This window comes from Mesitornis unicolor, unplaced genomic scaffold (genome assembly GCF_000695765.1).
Source record: "Mesitornis unicolor isolate BGI_N332 unplaced genomic scaffold, ASM69576v1 scaffold5941, whole genome shotgun sequence".
Lineage (NCBI taxonomy): Eukaryota > Metazoa > Chordata > Aves > Mesitornithiformes > Mesitornithidae > Mesitornis > Mesitornis unicolor.
Window position 1 is genome coordinate 36,825 of NW_010161572.1, and position 20,474 is coordinate 57,298.

At 39.6% G+C, this 20,474-nt stretch overlaps 1 protein-coding gene across 1 annotated transcript in view; it reads right to left on the minus strand.

The window, feature by feature from the left end:
* Positions 1-5,057: 5,057 nt before the first annotated feature.
* MEP1B (meprin A, beta) overlaps positions 5,058-20,474 on the minus strand; it is a 24,457-nt gene continuing 9,040 nt past the window's right edge. The window contains exons 7-15 of the mRNA XM_010193349.1: positions 18,755-18,933; positions 17,406-17,624; positions 15,188-15,340; positions 14,225-14,440; positions 11,345-11,812; positions 9,425-9,607; positions 8,663-8,945; positions 6,088-6,289; positions 5,058-5,075 (exon numbers count right to left, since the gene is read on the minus strand). Of these exons, the coding sequence (XP_010191651.1) occupies positions 5,058-5,075; positions 6,088-6,289; positions 8,663-8,945; positions 9,425-9,607; positions 11,345-11,812; positions 14,225-14,440; positions 15,188-15,340; positions 17,406-17,624; positions 18,755-18,933 (1,921 nt within the window). The remainder of the gene's footprint in view (positions 5,076-6,087; positions 6,290-8,662; positions 8,946-9,424; positions 9,608-11,344; positions 11,813-14,224; positions 14,441-15,187; positions 15,341-17,405; positions 17,625-18,754; positions 18,934-20,474) is intronic.

Here is a 20,474-nt window from a genome sequence, read left to right on the forward strand (position 1 = left end):
TCATTTTTTCACCAGTTCATTCATCAAATACTACAAAATTCTCTAAGCAACAACTCTAGATTTGAGAAACAGCAACTGGCTGCATGACTGTTCAGAAAATGCAGTTTATTTGGTGGTTATCTTCTCCTTTTGAGACATGGATCTCTGTAGAACCAGTGCTGCAGATAGCACGAATATTGCAGTCCAAGTAGATGGGAGAATTAAGATCCCATTTATGAGAATCAAAGGTACTTTAACAGACGTGTGGCATTTGGGTCTTAGCAAAAACCCCCCAAGTTCTAATACCAGCAGTGGAAAAGGAGAGCTGTGGAAAAAAAACCAAAACAATACCAAAACAACAAAACAAAACCAAAAACTTGAGAAATACCACTTCTCAGTTCTGATCTACACCTAAAAAAATGGCTTAAGACTTTTCTACACCCTGGAACCATGCCTGGCACGGGTGGTCCGGGACACCTGACATAGATGAAACAAGAGAGCTGATGTCTAGAATCAGTCCCTTTTTGCATTTAGACAGTGCAGTGTCAGCCAGACTGTGAGACATTATGATTCAGTTATTTGCTACTTGTGCAAAAGCTAGCCTGAGCGAGCCGATCTGCGTGATGCAAATAACAACAAAATTGGTCTAGTCTGCCTATATTGGAAATATGAGGCAGTGCAGACTGTTTAGCATAGATATTAGGTGGCATGTCTAAAAGATTTTTCTGCAGTGCTGAGATTCTTGAGGATTCTTGTTCTGTAGCTAGAACAACAGCCTACCTTTTTTTCTTTTTCACTCCAAACCTGAGCCACTGACTGTAATGTTGGGGTGATTTTATGTTATTTTTAAGCCCATGCCGTGACTTCTGATAGACTCAGCAGTCGGGAATGAGTCATGCACTCAGCTCTTAATACAATGTGCACGTAGTCTGCTGGGTCCAGCTGTACAGCTAGTCCCAAGCCCAGAAAAGAAGGAGCAGAGAAGACAACACTCACTTAAACCTGTGTCTTTACTAGGAGGACACCCACCACATACAAGCAGAGACCCACACTTGAATGAAGGATGGGAGCAGGGCGGTGGACTTTAGGAGACAACATCCGCAGCTCAAGCCCTTGTGCACATTTTGGGAACCCACTAACAGGCTTTTCACACTGGTCCTGGTCTGTAAAGAGTGGAGTGTGCCTGACCTGCATGGCTTCGGACATGGAGGCAGAGCAAATCCTTGTTGCAAATGAATCACCACAGCATGAAGCGGACAGGAAAAAGAAGTGGAACTTTGTGCAGAGTTAACACTGGTGGGTTTTACTAGCATATTAGTATCTAAGTGATTTCACAGAAAGAAGCTTGCATAGATTTTTAGTAAAACTTTCTGTGAATAAATCTGCTTTAGGAAAGTAACGCAACACCACGCAATGCCAACTGACCAACACAGTATCTGATCTATGATGAATATCCGCATATCCATATTCATATCATCTGTAAATGTGTCCAATGTATGTCTCCAAAATTAACCTGTTTCATTAAAAATAATAGACGCAGTCCTAGTAACCATATAGGAAAATCTTTGTAAAGCAGGGAAGTCAGGTCCAGAGGAAAGTTGTAGATGGATCTGGGCTGGTGAATCTTCATTGCTGTTTTTATAAGAGGTGACCATTACCAAGACATTGCAACTTCAACCAGTTAAATTACAAATCCAAGTAAAGCATCTGCTCATAAAGGAAAAAACTCCAGTTGAAATGCTTTGTTTCCTAAATCGCATATATACTTTTAATCTCTCACCTTTTTTTTCACAGAAAAATATATTCACTGTAAGTCGGTTGTGCTACAGCTTTTTAAGAAAAATTTATTTGTTGAGAAATGTGAGCTGGTGGTATAACTTTTGTGATGATAGACAATAATAAAATGCAATATCAAATCTGATGTTGGACTTCCTGAGTAATTTTTCTGGATTGAAAATTGAAAAATATATATTTTCTTCTTGAGCATTTTTAGGTCAGTTAATGACATTAATAAAACCTCAGTCTCTTGTGGATCTATGGAACCCGCACACTAGTGAAAAGGGAGCTGTTCTTACTCACTGACTGGGAAATTCAGTTTTAAATTGTGTTCCTCACTGGTTCTTGTTTGAAATGAATAAGAAGAAGCTTAAGGATTTTGTGGGTTTTTTTTTCCCATGGAAGTTTACCATTTCAGGATACACCTTATGGAATTTGTGTCTTGCAGAATGTATTTTAATGTTTTGTGCTATGTACTAAGTGTTCTTCTAGTGAAAGCACAAAAGACTTTACAATTCACGTAGTATTTAAGCCATTTCATGTAATCAGGATTTTGAAAAATATAAATGATCCCTGCAGTCACAAATCCAATAGCCAGGGCTGAATTTATGAACAGCTTCGTTTGTGTCTTCTTAACTCCATGTAAATCTATGTGCATGTCTTAACTGAAGGCACATTTGGAGGATTATTTGCATGAAAAGTGCTGATGAAGACATGTCAAAATAGGAAAGTTATTTTAAGACAGCTATAGTAGGGTATCTTCCTATCCAGGATGTTTGTTAGCTCTGACAAATCTTTGTTAATTTTGCCTGGCTGTTTTCATCAATCTTTGAGTTCCAACAAAAGCTAATAAAACCAGCTATGAATGCTTTAAATATAACTACATTTCAGAGAATATTAATCAGGAGATGGCTACATATGTCATGTCGATACAGAAGCACACATTTTTGTCACTCTGTGCTATGCAGTAGCATTCAGAGGAAGACTAGATCCCTCATCGAATTTCCATACATTTGAACTGTTCTTCCCCAGAGTTAGGGTAAATTGCACGACAAATGTTATGATCATCAACATCCATTCCAGGGAATCAAAGTAGCTGCTGACCTTTAAATGTGAACACATTCACATACCAGTCTACCAACCATCTGCTGTGACCTGACATTTCTGTTATTGCCACTGCTGACTCCTGCAGCCCCCTCCGAAACACTGCAAATGTGATGGTCTCTGCCCATGGTGACTGCCATCTTCCTCTGCAAAGTGTCCTCAGGAAAGTATACTTTGCTCCCTCTGGCCCTTTTCCTATTTCCATACCTACTCTGTTCTCCAAATCCCACTGAATCGTAGCATTACTTGTCCAGGGTGTTAAGGGAGCCTCTAAATCCAGAAGACCCAGGATCCCTCCTCCCCAGCTGATGTGCCCAGGTGGAATGGTCCCAGGTGATCCCTTTATCCCAGTTCCAGGGGTGCAGCTGCTGCTATTCCTGCTTGCAGGCCTGGTCTGTAGCAACATTGAGCATGTATCGAAGACACACACACCCCCACAAACAAACACACCCACCCACGCCCGCCCACCCACCGCAGACTGGTGTGGATAGCAGCACCCACCTATAACGCTACCCAAACTCACACAAGTGCAGACAGCCCCATCCTCTTCCTCCCCTCCAGCTGATCAGAGTGGAGGTTCTCTGGTAAAGACATGTGTGCCCTCATTCTCCACATCCATAAACACCCATATTCACAGCCCACTCGAATGCTAGCATGCCCTCTGAACCTGTTTAATATCCATGTCTGGACCTGGGGGCCTTTAACTGGTATGCAAGTCAACTCCTACTTGCCAGTGAAACAGATGCATACACTCACGCACTCATTGCATAAGTACTCCCACAACCACAGGTCTCGTGAACATTGGCACAGACTTTCAGCCTGCCTAATGTCCATGCCTGGACCCTGAGCTCCCTTACCGCAGCCACTGGCTCAGACTGAGTCCTCCAGATGTGGAAACGTTTCCTCCAACTCACCAGCTAGTCCAGCTTGAATTCTGGTAGTGAATTATACATACACACAGAGAGGATTAAATTCACTGAAGAAATATAAACACACTCAGGTCTCTTCAGTTGCTGGCACTTAGGCTTCTTACACACCCACATACAACCTGATCTCTCCAGTTGCTGCCGTCCAGACATACATCCCTGGTGCCCACGGTCTCTCCTCCTGTTGCTGGCACTTGGACCTCTCAACACACACACATATCTCTGCAGTCTCTGGCCTTTAGATCTACAAGCCCTATGGCCTACAGTCCCCCCAGTTACTGGCACACAGATTCATGCATGCCAGTCACATTAATGTACTAGTACCTAGACCCACGAGCCCTAAGACCTGTGGTCTCCTCTGGTCATTGGCACACAGATCTATTTTGCAGGCTGGGCTTTCCAGTTGCTGTGACACCACTTTCCCACACTAGTTCCTCTCTGGTACACTGTGATCCTTTACTTTTTCTTTGGAACCTTTGGCCATTCCCCTAAACATTCTGTAGTAATTTTTATGTAAGTCCACAAGCCTGTTCTGATCGTCTGTATCCCAAATAGCCTCAAGTATCCCACAGTGTTAATCGTGTTTCCTCCTTCCTATCAATAAAAAATTGTTGTTCGGGTTGGCATTCTAAAAGGCTCTCCCTGAGTCATTCCTTCAGTGGACAACCAAACAGCAGCTGAAGTGTTCTGGGTCCTCATTATTGTCTCTGTTGCGACTTCCTCACTAATGTTTGTGTGTCTGTGTGGTTAATTTATCACTTTCCTCATTTCCTGTTATTTCTTTTATAGTGAGTAGATCACAAGCAAATAACTTAAGGAACCAGATGCTCCCATGCTCCACATACTACCCTCACACTATTGACTGACAGCTGTTGCAAGACTTGAAACTGCTGGGTACCCTGTGACAGGGGTCCATCTCCCTTTTCTTATAGACATCTGTATCATGACAAGATAGCTAATTTAGACTTCACTGTGTTGACTGAAATTCAGGATGCAGTTTTACATGTTTACTTCATGTTCAGATAGACTTAAAGCACAGGGCAGGCATTTCTCATCACATATTTCCATCTTTCTCCATTGCATGGTGATACACAACACTGTCAGACAGTTCACTGACTTTAGCACAATATTTATCCAGATGATTAATTATTTTCCAGACTCAATAAATCTTTATCATGATGGTTGAGATAAAAGTAACAGAAAGAACAGTGACGTAGTTGTGGTTTTCCAGTGATGTTCATTTTGTGTCTTTGATGCTTGTTTGTATTATCTTCAGAAGGATGTTTTACTCTAAATGGGGAAAAAAACAAAAACAAAACTACATCTCAAAAGACTGTAGGGAGGGGAAATACATGTATAATGTAAGAGAGTTAATTACAAAGAAACTAAAATAATTTATTGGAAGGTCATAAAGTAACAGTGTCAAGTACTGGCACTGCACAGAGGTACTGCACCTCAAGAAGACATCAAATGAAGAACGAGGTGTGATTCTCGGACAAAATTCAAAATGGAAGTCTGCTCTCTGGGAGGCCATTCCTCTTCAATTTACTTACAAAATTTATCCTGTGCCTTGTGAGTCCCTCTAAGCTATGTCATTCTTAGTATTCTCAAGACTAAGTCTCTATTTAAAATAAGAGTCCAGATGCCTGGAACTTTGTGAAACTTGTGGTCAAAACCTACACAAATGTCTCGGCTATTGACTACATGGCCTTTCTGATTCAGTCATTCAGGTAGTTAAAATCTGCTGTCTTCTTTTAATTCTCCTTAAGTCACAATTTCCATGGCTACTTTGTTCCTTGCATTAAAAATGGCCATTAAATAGGGAAACAGCTTTTTATATTTACTCTTTTTTTTGCTTTTTTTGACATTTTGTATTTTTTTTTTTTAGCACCATGGTGTTTTAAGGGGAGATCTTTAGTAGAAAATGCAGTAATAGAAGAAATACAAATTCACTAAGTGGAAGATATGGTTTCATTAAAAACTAAAAATCAGCCCCTTTGTTCACTCAATGTAGGCTGTCCTGGGGCAGTAAGAGTGGTGGGCGTGGAGGAGGAGAACAGGTTTTGAATGAAGTGTCCAGAAAGTCACCAAAAGGTGTTTGGTAAATGAGTAGCACTTAATGGAGCTCTTTAATTCCTAAGCTGGAGTCTTCTTACTTCAAAAATGTGACATCTTCCAACTTAACTTCTTGCTGAATTTGTTTACTTTTTAGTAAATACATACATAAATACATACATACATATATATATATATATGTGCATTTATACATATATATACTTGTTGAAAGAGGCAAAATACTTACTTGTTGTAGATTCAGGCTCTCCCCATTTTCCTTTCTTTGTCTGTATTTCTTTTTAAGGCACACTGCCGTTGTGATAGTGACAATGAGCATTACGACAAATACACTTATGGTTGAAGAAACAGCTATTATAGTATTTTCTCGAGTTGAGCCTTTCCTTTCACACTTTTCTCCCATGTACCACCAGTTGTCACCTGTTGGACATCTAGAAAGTAAAAAAACCAGATGTGTGGTATCACCTAAAGGTTAAAAGCATCAAAAGGTCTACTAAAGAATAACAGCATCTCTGATGCACTGTTTCTATACCCCAAAGCATAATAAAGTTATCGTGAAATGGACTCCCATTTTAAAGTTGTCTTGAGTGGCCTACTCTTCTTACACATCTGGATGTGAGTCTTTCAACTTCTGGCTGTTTTGCAGGGCATGGCTTCAGAGAGGGCCTTTGCTGGAAAACCCAAGCATCATCCTGATCCTTTTGACTGCTTAAGGCTTGGCTGCAGCTGGTCTATAGAGCCGCTGCTGCAGAATGATCGTCTTTCTCTACCAACAGAAAAGCCCTTTGGATCATTCGGTTCACTTATCTGCTGGCTTTTCCTTGAAGTTTATAGCACTTCTGTTGATACAAAACTCACTTTCTGCTCCATGAAAGTGGTATCTGTCATTAGGACCACTGTCATGTGATACTTGCTTCCATTATTACTGGTTACCCTCATGTCCTGATGCAGTTCTAAGCCTTTTGTCATGCTCAGCTTTTACACAAAGTCCTTCTATCTTCTTCACTCAATCAATTTTACAGTCTCCTATGGCAACTAGCACAGAAGCTTTTTTATCCTATCAATCCACATTTACCACCCTTCAGAAAACTTCATCCACCTGTTTTCTCATGTGTTCTTTGTATGGTTTTTTGTTTGGTTGGGTTTTTTATATTATTTCTCAGCTCACCTTTTGCAGCAATTCAAACTTGTGAGATAAATGGGGTGGAGACCACAGGCTGGACTCTGAAGGCACCACTGATCAGAGAGCAGCTGAACCAAAACTTAGGTGCATGAATTCCCCAGCTCTAGAACTGAGCTAGCCAAAGATGTTCCCACCACATACCCCTTTCCCTGCTCAGTGTTTATCCACTAGTAGATGTAGCACTTTCTGATCAAGCCTTCTCATTGCCAGAAGGCACTTATTTTCAAATGTAAAGAGTTTGTAAGAGCTGCTTCTGCCATCCCTCAAGAAGAAAGTAAGAAAAGATATTAACATCCTAACAGTCATCTAGTTTTAGAATTAAAACCAACATCCAGGCCTTGATTCCTTCACCTTGTCCAACATCACCATTAGCTCTGAAATATTTTATAACGAGCATGTGAGAGTCCCTGAGTGCACACATGCCCCTATGTTTCTAACCCTGGTTGTTCCTTATGTATTGATTTTCTAATTTCCATCTAAATAATTTTTTCAGGACTATATGTTCAACCCTGAAAATTAGTCCACTTGCAGTGCACTGCGAGGATACTGACTATTGGGTGACTTCATGTAATCTGGTTTATATGGAGTTATGTATCACAGACTCCCTTGTTTCCCCATAGTAAATCAGAGCAGAAACTGATTGCGGGTCACGCACTTCTGTAGGATGCAAAGTAGGTCACATAGGCACCAGAGCTTCAAATAGTCCAGACATATCAGAGGATAAATGTTTTCTTTCCGTAATTTCGAAATCAGGCATAACATTCATCATAACTTTTTTTTTGTCTTCTTGGAACAGCTTCTTGACATTTACTCAGATTTGTGCCCTGCTTCTGGTGGGTTGCACAAGAATTGTTTTTTTAAAAGGTTTCTAAATGGGGAGATATAACACTTAATGAGTCATCCTGACTCTTGTTGCTCTTGGCCTTAAGATGTTTGCCTCACAACACTCCCACGCCGTCTACCTGCCCTGGCACAGCATCACGTAAGGTTGCTATCTTCAGCCTTAGAGCTTGTCTGAGAGCCGGGATGATGCTGATCAGCCAAATGGGTTACATAAATGTATCCACAGAGAATTAAATAAAAGTTTATATTAATTTTCTTGCAGGCCAAACAATCTTTTCAAGCCCTCAGCCTTGATTGCTGGTTTCAAAGGCAAGCAACTGCACATTGGTAATTCATGGTCATAATTTACACTACACAATATTTCTGAATCAAATTCTAAAATAATGTCTACGCTGCTTCCTTCTTGAGAAGTATTAAACATCTTTTATACTGATATAAATGCCCTTTTGTTTCAACTGCATCTATATTTAACTCTTCTAAATTTTGCTATAGGGGTATCTAAGGAGATGCATAGTCCATTTTATAACATTGGACTAATACATTACTGAAAACAATAAAATAATTTAAAGTATAATTTACAGGGAAGTCAAATAGGCAAATGCTGAGGCCAGGTGCTTTGTTGCCCAAATTGGTCATAAGTTTAGTCTCGCAGTAGCAGTTGGAAATATTTGCTTTAATCAGCTATAGTCTGTCTTTCATTAGGAAGAAAGATTTACTCTACTAGAAACTTTCATTACTCATCCTAAAATTGCATTTAAGAGTGAATAAAAGCAGTTACCTGCACACTGGTGCTCTGTCTACAATAACGCAGACCCCATCATTTTCACAAGGGTTGTCTGGGCAGGAATTGGGAACCTCTATCTCCGGCTTTTCAGTCAGGGTGATAGAGGTTGTCGTGGTGGGTGTTGTGGTGATGGTAGGCCTCGTGGTAGGTTTGGGGGTGGTAGACCTCGTGGTAGGTTTGGTGGTGGTAGTGGTGGTGGTGGTGGTGCTGGCACTGGTTGTATTTGTAACAAAGGTTGGTGAAACACTTGGCTGAGTTGATAGTAGATGTGATATATCTGTACAATAAAAACACAATAAATAAGGTCTTTACTTGATGTTATTTTTCCTCTTATTCTAATGATAAATTCTAATAGGAAAGAGCAAAGAGCCTGTCCACAGGTATAATGTGTAAGTAGTGGTTTTTGCCTTTCAGAAGTATGATGTATTTTGGAAATACCTAGATTTGTTCAGAAACAATTTTATCAAAAATACTCTATTCAAAATAATTTTCACAGGATTAGCATCATTTTGTACACCTTCACATGAGATAAAGGAATTATACAGTGCTTGTACCTATCCACAAATTTATTCGATCATATAATTTGAGTTTAGATACATGGGTAGTTCCAAAACTGCTCATTTGCAAACTACATCATGTGTATTTATATCTACAGCACTGGCAACTTAGTAAGTATGTATACATACTTACTCTGTATTATACACTCTGCATTTACTGTATTATAAAGAATATGAGCTACCATCAATGTTTACATACCTTCCATGGTTAAAAGAATATAAATACCATCTTCTTTAATAAAGTTGCGACTTCTAAGTCTCTGATGAGTTAAGAATGCATTCGTCCCACTTCCTGGACCTCTCATGAATGTAGTTCCATTGGGAAAAGATGCTGTGGATCCCACTTTATCTGGCCTATCCCAAAAATAAGTTGATGAAGAATCTAGGGGGGAAAAAAAACCAAAACCACGACAAACAAACAAACAAAAAACCAAACTGAATGTGAGTGGGACCATTCTGGATTTACTCAATAGAGCCACTTCCTTCTCAGAAAATCTCCACTGCAAAGTAGTACTGAGGTTTCACTCAGCAACCAAGATGTCTGCATTCTATTTTGCATATCTATCTATTCTGTGCATGGATATCATGGATATGGAGAAGACAATAAATTACCCAAAACTCAAGGAGTTGGAGCAATGTTGAACCTTCCCACAATATCTGCAGATTTTTTTGCCTGAGATTCCACACTGAGATGCACAAGACAATGAAGATCTTCAGCAGCATGGATTAGCCTGAGGTATTGAGAAAAGCGTCTGCTAGGTATGAGGTTATGGGAGAGCTGCTGGTTGAAAACCTCTTGTAGTTTCTTTTCAGTTCTTTTAGTGGGCAAGATGAGTAGCACATGAATCATCTGTAAAATTAATTAATTTGGTACTTCTCAAAAAAAAAGAGCATCTCTTGATAAGGATGTAGAACAAAGGGTACTTGAACAATCTGAATAGGCCACTGAAGTCCCCTCCATCAAACTCTGTTCTAAATCTCAAAGCTGAGCCTGATTGTCTATGAAAGTATCTGACAAAGAGAGAAGAAACTGCCTGCTCCAGCACCTCTGCTGGTTAGAGAAAGGGTGAGAGTTACACAGCTTCTTTTGGGAATCTGCGACTATTTGTAATATATGAATAGACAAGGGAGAAGGAGCAGAGTGCAAACCTACTGTACGTCCACAGGGCCAGTGAAGGAAAAGGGCTAAGCATGGTGGCCATGACAGCAGAGAGCAAATTGAAAACATCAACCATCTATGGAGGACCTGGTGTGATGTGTCTTTCATTTACAGGGAGGACACTTAGTCTTTCTAGATTATCTGCTTTGTTTTCACAAAGAGAAAAATAAATGTAAATAAAAATTTAAAAAATAATACTGTGGATGAGACGTTTCTATGCCTCCCTTCCTTCACTACAGTTACGGTCTGAAAGCCCAGGAAACTAATTCAGCGGTGGAGGTGGTTTCTTTTGGAAAAAAACTTATATTGATGCAGAAAGTAATTTTGGCTTAAATCCAGTCTTTATCCGATGATGAATATGGGGATTTTCTTTAACATCTCTCTTTACAGAGATTGCTACCATTTCTCAGAGTTACATCTTTACCTCAGCTGCCTCCTTTCCAAGTTATTGTGGACAATTGCTCCTTATCTTCTTACACCTTGAATGAGTACAGATTATGTATTATGAATCAGTACTTTGTCCATCTGGAGATTTGTTCTGAAACCACTGTACTTTTTACAAGGAGGGAGGGGATTTATTTAATAGCAGCGCTTTTATCTGGTATGAACTCTGTGCATTGTTAATTCAGTTTGTTGAGTTTTTTTCAAGCCTTCTGGAAAACTTCCATTCTCATTAAAGCAGATATAAATGCATCTTAACAGAGCATATGAAAGAAATTTTACGAGTGGATCATCCACCTCTTTCTTCTGCAAATCAACCTTGAAATCCAGTGTCCCAGTTTACCCTATTTGTACTTTAATTTTCTTCTTGTCTGTGGATCAATTATATTTTTGCTGCAAGCAAATGAAACATTCCGGAAGCTGAAAAAACTTTACTGATTTACACAAAGAGAAAATATGACTCCTTATATTTTGGCTGTGTTTTAAATGCACTGCATAGCATGTCTGATTTTAACTAACCTGATAATTTCAGGGGGTCAGTTGTTATACTTCTTTGGTTTGACATCCGTTGACGAATATCAGGATGTTGATCAAGCAGAATCATGGTACCTTGTTGCCATGGACAGGGCCACTGCAGCTGATTGTCATTTGCTCCAGAAATCAAGTGCAAGTATATTGCTAAATTAAATGGGTTATCGGTGGTACCATTTACATACAAGCCGACCTGGAAAGCATATCCTGTACTAGAATAAAAAGGGGGACTGTATATTCTTCCTGCTGTCCCTGCTGGACTTGTGTTGAGGAGATCTGTGAAATTTCTGATATGCCAGATGTGGTGAGGACACTGAGTTTCTGACAAGTTGATGTCGTCAATAGAGAGGCCTCCATTTGACAAACCACTTCCTTTCATGCCTTTAAACACAACCCGGAATTTACTTGTGACATTCAAAGAAATATGATGGAGCTGCCAGTAACTCGCAGGTGAACCTGAAAAACAAGGGCAAGGATTTCTGAGTAAGCAGTACAGTCAAACACCACACAGGTCTATGGACTCTAAGCCAAGGCTATGTATTAATTTCTCCGTTCCACTGGCACTGAGATGACAGTGTGTTTCTCCTGTGTATGTTACTTTTTCTGTGTTACTTTTTCTCAATTCAATTTTTCAGCAGATTTAATATGCACAGCAGCTCTTTAAGTTGAGTGAAAATGGTGCTAATGGTTTTTAACTGCTTTTTCTTTTATATTTTTAAAGAACATTGCATTAAATTGGTCCAAATGTGATAATTAAGTGCACAAAGATAGCTGTCACCTCTATTATTAAAAAGAAAAAAATTCAGAGCAAGATATATTCAAATAACTGAATAACATGTCTCAACAAAAAATGCTACAGAGGATTCTGGGAGCCCAGAACTACAAGACTGGTTCATTCAATTGTTTTTGTATATTTAAATGGCTTGTCAGAAGTTTGCTTATGCACAAGCACTATTCACCCATCAAATGATTAATGGTACTAAGTTCAAATTAAAGCCAGTCATTTGCAAAACCTAATTCATGTGATAAAACCTCACTGTGAGCCTGATGCTGCATCCAAAAGTGCCTGCACCAGCAAATTCCACTTGACTCCAACAGCAGCGTGCACAAAAGCAAAGACCTCTGTGCATGGGCCTTGTAAGGCAAGTGAAAGTAGGACATTATTTGTTAGTTATGTGTGCAGCAAAACAGCTTCTTTTGCAGTCTGGTTTATGTTCACCTGCATAGAAGATCAGAGTTTCAACTGCATTTATGGAAAAAGCAGTGCAAATTCCAAGAACAGAGCAGATGCTTCACTCTCCTAACAATTCTAAACACAACACAATCAATCTCAGGTATGAGAAGTCTTGATTTCTTGCCATTATTCATTACCGTTATAATTAGGAGGGGAAAAAAAATAAACCCAGAAACAAGAACAAAAGCACCCCACTGTTTTCTATTAAATTGCCTTTTGCATTAACTAAAGGTTTTTTGAAGTGCACAGATTATATGCAAGCCTGGGGTTTCTGACTCATGTTCAATGAGCAGACAAGCTACTGTGTGGTAAAATGTCCCACTGCCACAGCCTCCCCTGCTTCTGGCTGAAGGTAGCCACAGCTGCTGCAGACTAGCAGAAAGGGTTCAGAAAGGGTCAGAAAGGCCTCAGCCTCTAGTGTGGTGGTTCAGTGCAAACCCACGAGCAGCTTGGTCAGGTTGTCACATCATGGGTGGAAAGGGCTGTAGTGTTGTTGATGCCTCTTCCAGTCTGTGAACTCTGTGTTGGTGAGGGTAAATTCTCACATGAGACAGCTTGGGAGAGAAATGATCTGAAACCATTTGGACACATAGATCAGAGACTTAAAAGGAAATTATGGATATGAGAAAGAGGGAATGGGAGAAGAGAACTAATATATATGAAAGAGGATTTGTGAAGGTGGCAGAAGTGTAGAGAAATTAGGGTGTAGGGTTTGAAAGGGCTTGGAGGGCTCAGATTGATCTGAAATTTACATCTGCCTTAGCAGCCCTGACACTTACGTTCACTCACATGATTCCTGGTAGCGCACAGAGACGATGAGAACATCAGAGTGAAGAGTGTAAAAAAAAGAAAAGAAAAACAGGCACGAGCAGTAGCTGAGCATAAAGGGACAAAGAGAAGAAAGGGAGTTGATACCTATTTCGTAAAAGAACTTGCTCAGATCCTTATTTAAGTAGAAGATTGAACTAGTTGTAGCTGTAATAGAGATCAAGTTATAGATACTTGAGAAAGTAATTTAATCATAAGGTGAATTTAACAATTCTATATTAAAGAGCTCTTGTCCATTAACTGACCTCAGTTGCTCACTCTCTAGGTCATAGGCTCCTAAATCCACAAGAATTTAATTTTCTTTAAACTACAGCTCAAATAATGTTCTCCCGCCCATATATTCCAGTTCAGTAATTTCAAACATTGTTTAAAAACTAAGGTAAACTTTATTTATCTTTTTTAAACTGAAATGTCAGGTATTCCAGGGCACCTATACTTTCCATTTCTTTATTATTACTTTCTTATTCATTGTAATTTACTCTAATGACCAGCTTCCTCTGTTGCTATTGATACCAGCAATTTTAGAACAGTTAAAATGGCTGCTCATGGAATTTATCTATTTTGGTGAGAAAACTATCTTGATATCATGAGACTTTGTAATTTGAGGCAATTGATTATATTATAGGAAAATGGCTGACTGAGGATCCATCAAGTATAATTTCATCAGCAGAGAATAAATTACATAGTTAGAGAAGAAGCCAAAGAATAACGCTAGGAGATGAAACACTTTGCTACAATATTTCCCCCCAGTACTTTGAAAAGGATATTGAGCATAGATTAAACCAAAATGCAATTTTACTCCATACCTTTTATCTCCTCAATGAGTCTCAAAGTACCATTCGGATGGGCTGAAGTATACTCCCTGACCCAGACATACAGCCGGTCGCTTTCGTGACCACTGTTATAGAAATAGAACTGTAAGCACTGAAACCCCCTTTTGGGATACAGAATTCGGCTCTCCAGGATAGCTGTGCTTCCCTCTGCCCCAGAGCTGGTGTCAAAGTGCATGAAGTAGCCAGAATCTGTCAAGTCAATGAGAAATGAAGGGTAGAGGAGAGAGAAAAGAACATTTTTCTGGCATACCTATATTCTTAACCCTGTACTGTAATACTGCCAGAAGACATGGTCAAGTCAGGGTCAGGGTAAGGTAAACCCTGTACCAATCACCAGACTAAGGACTCTTATCTGTTCAGATTCCCCAGAGGCAGAACATTTCTCCTTGCAACATTTTTCCTTGTTTGGATATCTCTAGCAATTTGTTCCCAGAAGCACAGGCTTTTCCTCTTTAACCAGCACCAGTAGTTCACAGTTGACTCCCTCTGGAGAACTGATTTAAGCTCCTGAACTCAACAAGTTTTCTCTGACACGTTCAGAAACAACTGGCTATATTCTCAATGAATTGTTCACCTGAGCCTTGATAATATGCATAATTTCTAAATACTAATCCTGAGCAATTATTCAGAAAAGCAGCAGTTGTGAAAAGGTGTGTCTGTACCATAGGTTAGAACATTTTATATAGTTCTCATGTCACTATGTGACACTAAGACTAGAAAAGAGATCAAGAGAGAAAAACACACGATCTTCTCAAATAAGCAGAAAATCGAATGTATCACATGATGTCCCTAGGTATGTGGATTTATGTTGCTTAGTTAAAAAATAAACTGGAATTTGTCAACAAATATACAGAGAGCAAGGCCAAGATCAAAGTCAACTCACATGCTTCTGCAGAAAATACTTCTCAGAGAGATAAGAACACTCTTTTCTCATACCTTCGCATTCTCCCATATTCGTGTGATCAGTATGTGGCCCAGCAGAAGCCCAAGACAAACGCTGCCAATCACTGTTATCATCTGAACTTTGAATCATGCCACATATATTTCCAAGTTCAAAACTGCACGTGTCCATGAAACTTAGGGATGAGGCTATAACATTAAAACAAACAAAAAAATAAAGAAGTTGTGAATCTCTGTTACACAGCATACATTTTAACTCTTAATGTCCAAAGCCAAGAGTAGAGAAAGGCTAAGAAATGCAAACACAAAATAATCAGCAGCTTCAAATACCATCAACATTCATAGGTACAGTGCTTAGGAATTCAAAGCATTTGGCAATTAACACTGACATTGATAAGATATAAGGACCACTCTGGGCACTTAGCAAGCACAGGAGGGTGCCAGTTAATTATCATATCGTATCTTTTATTTACAAAAGGAATGCTAATACCAGCCTTGACTCACCAACAATCACACAGCCAAAAGTCTGAGACTTCCTATTCATTGCTCTGCTTTCTTCAGGCTAGACCACACGTGAGCACAGATTTTGGTTAAAATTCTCTAATTCATCAGCTGGAGTGCTTATTTTGAAATACAGTAAAGTATTGAAGTTACTTCACTGCAATGGGTAAGCCTTGATTTTCAAAATGCTGAATTGAAAAAAATATTTGGCAAAGGTACATTTGGGACCAGTGGATATCTCTTCTAATACAAATTTTTAAGATATCTCTCATATAACAGGTGAAAAATTAAGTGAAGGAAGACTGTGCAGTTGAACAAGAAAAGGAAAATACTGTAAAAAACATTTTCTCTGTCTAAAGCAAACCCTGGATGGATGAGGGAAGACAGTCCAGGTTTATCCCTGTTCTTGGATTTGTTTCTCATTGTACCATGTCTGAGCTCAGTGCAACACTGGCCATGATTTGAAAACAACTAAGTTAATTAAATGCTTCATGATTATTGCTTTTCAAACTATGTATAAAATATCGCTGCAGGCTTAAAGGTTTCATTGCACCATGAAAAGGACCTTGAATATCATAAAAATCAACCTCAATGGCGTACCAAATGCTTCACTTAGGCTGCAGCTCAGGGAAGCCCTTGAGTATGAACTGCTGCCAAATCAGTTGTGCTGCTGAGCTCTTTTGTATTGTCCATACAGAAAGCTAACAATCCTCCAGAGGCGGCAAAGCTATCAGAAGTGTTGTATGACTGATACCTTTTAAGATACAGTATTGGTGTGATGTAAAAACCCAGAAAAGATTTTAACAGTAAATGCTATATTGACTGCTGGAGGAAAAAACAAAAACAAAAACAAACAAACAAACAAAAGCCCCCATCAAAACCCAGCTAGGGTGTCAGCAAGAAAGTAAGCAAAAATGGATAATTATTAGATCAAAGAACTCTTTGAAATCAAAATATGAAACAAAATATGAAATCGATTTGCCCACACAGGGAAGCAGTAAACTAACCGCTTTAATTAGAAAGTGAGGAAGTGAGGAAAGCAAGACCAAATAGCTCACAACGGATTAATTAATGAGACAGGGGAAGGGAGCACTGCTTGAGGAGTGGGGTTGAACTCCATCTGCACCAAAAGACAGGTAGTTTGTTGGTATTTATTGAAAGGCTGGACTTGGAAGAAAATACATGGGGGTGAGTGCTGAGTCTCTGTCTCTTACTTTTCTTCAACTTTCTAAGACAAATCACTCATGAGCAAAATAACTGTTTTGACTCATTTTGTAAGAGACTGGGTTTGAAATAAAAAATAAAGATTTAAAAAGCTCACATTTTCATCCGAACAGTGAGAGTGGAAAGGAGGGTAGGTATGATAACAACAGCAAAGATAGTCATTTGTGTACAGTGTCTGAGCAGCAGCTGTGGAATAATGGGGGGAAAAAAACAATAAGCTTTGTGCAGAAGCACACATTTTAAACATCCACCCAAGGGATGAACAAAAATCAGCTGCTGAGTGAAGCTGTTTTTTAACTAAAGGTCAGATAAAATTGCACAGAAAACTCTGCTTCTCAGCAGTGTATCTACAGGAGGGCTATGCTATTTCTAGCTATACCATTATTTATATTGTTTTTAGCACAATTCACTTCTCCAAATACGTTAGCATCACTTTCACTTGGGCCTGGATGAGTCCAGCATGTATGTATTACCCTCATTTCTTTGAAATACCAGATAAAAAAAAATTAAAAGAAATTGAGAAATTTACAGCAATTGTACAGCCGGTTCAGTTTCTGGAGATCATAATCACTGAAATCCATTCGCTGTCCTATTACATCCATGAAGTGGGGTATGTTAGTGACGATGGTGGGCTCAGTTCCATTCCTGAATGCGGTTTGGCTGTAGTGCATCACAGAAGTATAGTCATAGGGAACATTCAGGGAGTCTGATGTCTTATCATCGTATTTTTTAAAATTATGTTCTTTACCTAAGCAGGAAAAATAAAAGGAAAGATTGTTGCTCTGAGGTCCAAGTTTTGAAGTACAGGCTTAAAGTGACAGAATCCATCAAGTATTTTTTTGGTAGTCATTTACTTGTACTTACTCTGTAAAACTAATTTGTTTCTAGGCTAGAATTATTTGCCTTCCTCTTTCAGCCACTGGAACATAAAATGATGGCTTCTGCTGGATGGAGGGCTTTTTGCTACCTTTTCCCCATGAAACTACCCATAAACTTCAATGGGGTTGTGATATCCAAAATTGCAGATACTGTTTCAATACGCAAATTAATGTATTGTTTCTAATCTGTATTCTCTAATGTTTAATTGCTGGTCATTTTAGGTCAAAATTAACAAGTTATCATCAGATAAACTTCCAGAATTTAATTTTACAGATATTTTTTTGGAGTATGAGAAAAAAACCCATTACTGACTAAGGTAAATTTTAAAAATGTTTTAAATTAATCAAAATACAGTAACTAGATTCTGGTCAGTGCAAAAAAGTTGCAGCAATTTCAAAAGGCTAACAATAGCCCAACATGTCATTAAAGAGTCAGCAAAATATAATGGAAATCAAATAACAGAGTCTAAGTCATTTTCTGTAATATATACTTGCATATACACCTGACTAAATGATGATCATGACTAAATAAGAATGCATTAGATTTAATAATTATCTGGTTTTTTTCAGTCTTCTGTATGTGCCTGTGTTAGGAAAACATTGAGTCTGTGTATGTAACTTTGTTTTAGAACTGCCTGAAAGTCATGGAGGACAACGGATGTTGGATGACGGATGTTTTCACTGGAGATTTTCATTTAAACCAACTAAAGTAATAAGTATTCTCCTCTGTTGCTCTGCTGTATAACACGTAGCATAGCAGGACTCACATCTATAGTCAGGACTTTGGGAACTGCTGTGGCACAAGGAATAACCACAGCAACAACAAACAAGGCTTTCTGTCCCAAGTAGACGTCACTTGGTATTTAATTTGTTGATACACTTTGAAAACTAAGTCCAGGTGAGAGACTTAGTGTGGCCACCGAAGGACAGCTAGAGGGGATGTTCCACAGCTACACCCCTACCACCAGAGTCTGAGAGGGAAGGCTGCGGAGTGACTGACCAGACTGAATCCTGTCCCAGACGATGGACACGTAGTCATCCCGGTCAGACCGTGACTGCTCATGCCAGAACCCCAGGGCATGCAAGAACTCGTGCTGGATCGTCCCAATCCTGTCACAGTTGGCTCCGATGGAGAGCTGCTGCAATCCCACCTGGCGGTTTCCCACTGAGGACCAGCAGCTAGCATTGAAATAAAATGAGAGAGGGCTGTGTGAGATACATACCATCCCCGCGCCACGCGAACTCTAGAACCAGTCTGTCCAACAGGTGTCTTTTTGACTGTTGAAGTTACATTTTGCTACAGAGAGCACTTTTTCATTGATCTGTTTCTTACTGGCTCCTTTCTTCTCACATTTAGCTCTGTTTCGATGAACAAGCTGTATCCCTACTTTGGCTCTATTGTTTTTAATGGGGTTTTTTTTAGCAGAAAAATGTTGAGCTATTTGTGACAGCAGAAAACTGATGAGGATTTCATTGGTACTCTGGTAACCATTGAAGACTATGATTTAGAGCAATGAAGTTACTTCAAACTAACAACTTTTAGCTGGAAGATAGTAAGTGCCTGTGAGTGCTCCTTGAGCCTGTCCCCATCATAAGTGGAACCAGATTCATGCACATCCTTGCCTCTGCCACTGCAGCTGCTTCTCTCTTTATTTTGGCCATTTGCTTTGTGGGGGGCTGTGGTTGCCCAGTAAGGTACATTTCTGGTGGCTGTGTTGATCTTCTGAAAGTCTGGTGGGTTTGACACTGTTTTTCACAAGCTCTTTTCCTTCTAGCTCTTCGTGAGTTGCTGTGCTAGAGCACTAGCTGCTGACACATGCGCACAAAGCAGAGCAAAACCACAGCTGTGCTGGAAGATTTTATTAAAGAATTAAAAAATTCAGTAAGCTATCTGCAAAAGCCAATAAAATGGCACCCCATGTCACAAAGTAGCAAGCACAGAGAGCTACATTTAAATTGATATTTTATGCAGCAAATAAATCCACGCTTACCCAATGAAGTCCATAAAATTAATCAGGCACAAAATATGCCATAGGATTTGCAGTCCTATCACCCCAGAAATTTAAAAACACAAGCACATCACGTGCTTTTGAACCCTGTAACTTATTAGTGCAACATATTCCCCAGTACTTCTCTTTCCATAAAGCAACACAGGCCTTGGCTATTGATTACTCATTAAAATCACAGCATGAGACCTGGGAAGAAGCACATGTGGCACCCATAACTTCACAGGGGCTTCCCTTGAACAAGGCCTTATATCTATTATGCAGCTTTTTCTGGTTGTGCAGAAGTCTAAGAAGTCCATCACGGTTCTGGGTCCACCTCATACCAAAGCAGCTGCTTCTGGTTTCACAGCTGCTGCAGACAGCACAGTGGGCTACAGGCACATCCAGAAGACTCAGCAAAATCAGCAACCGAATGCCAGGGGATGTAGCTTTCCCTTGCCTTCAGCCTGCAAAATGCCTACATCACCGCCATTCTGCAGCTGTGGAGGTAGTAAACACATGGCCTGTGCACCCAGCAACAAGAATAAAACCAGTGCAGTGGGATGGGGCACTCCAGAGCAATGGACACCTGGAACCCATGTTAGCAGTGTCTTTAGGAGGGCAGAAAATGGGGGAACGTCCCAGCTTCCCCAAGTGTGTGAGAGCCATATCTCCTCTGATAAGGATGTGCCATTTCTCCTTACTCTTCTCAGGAAGAGCAGGACTCATTCAGCA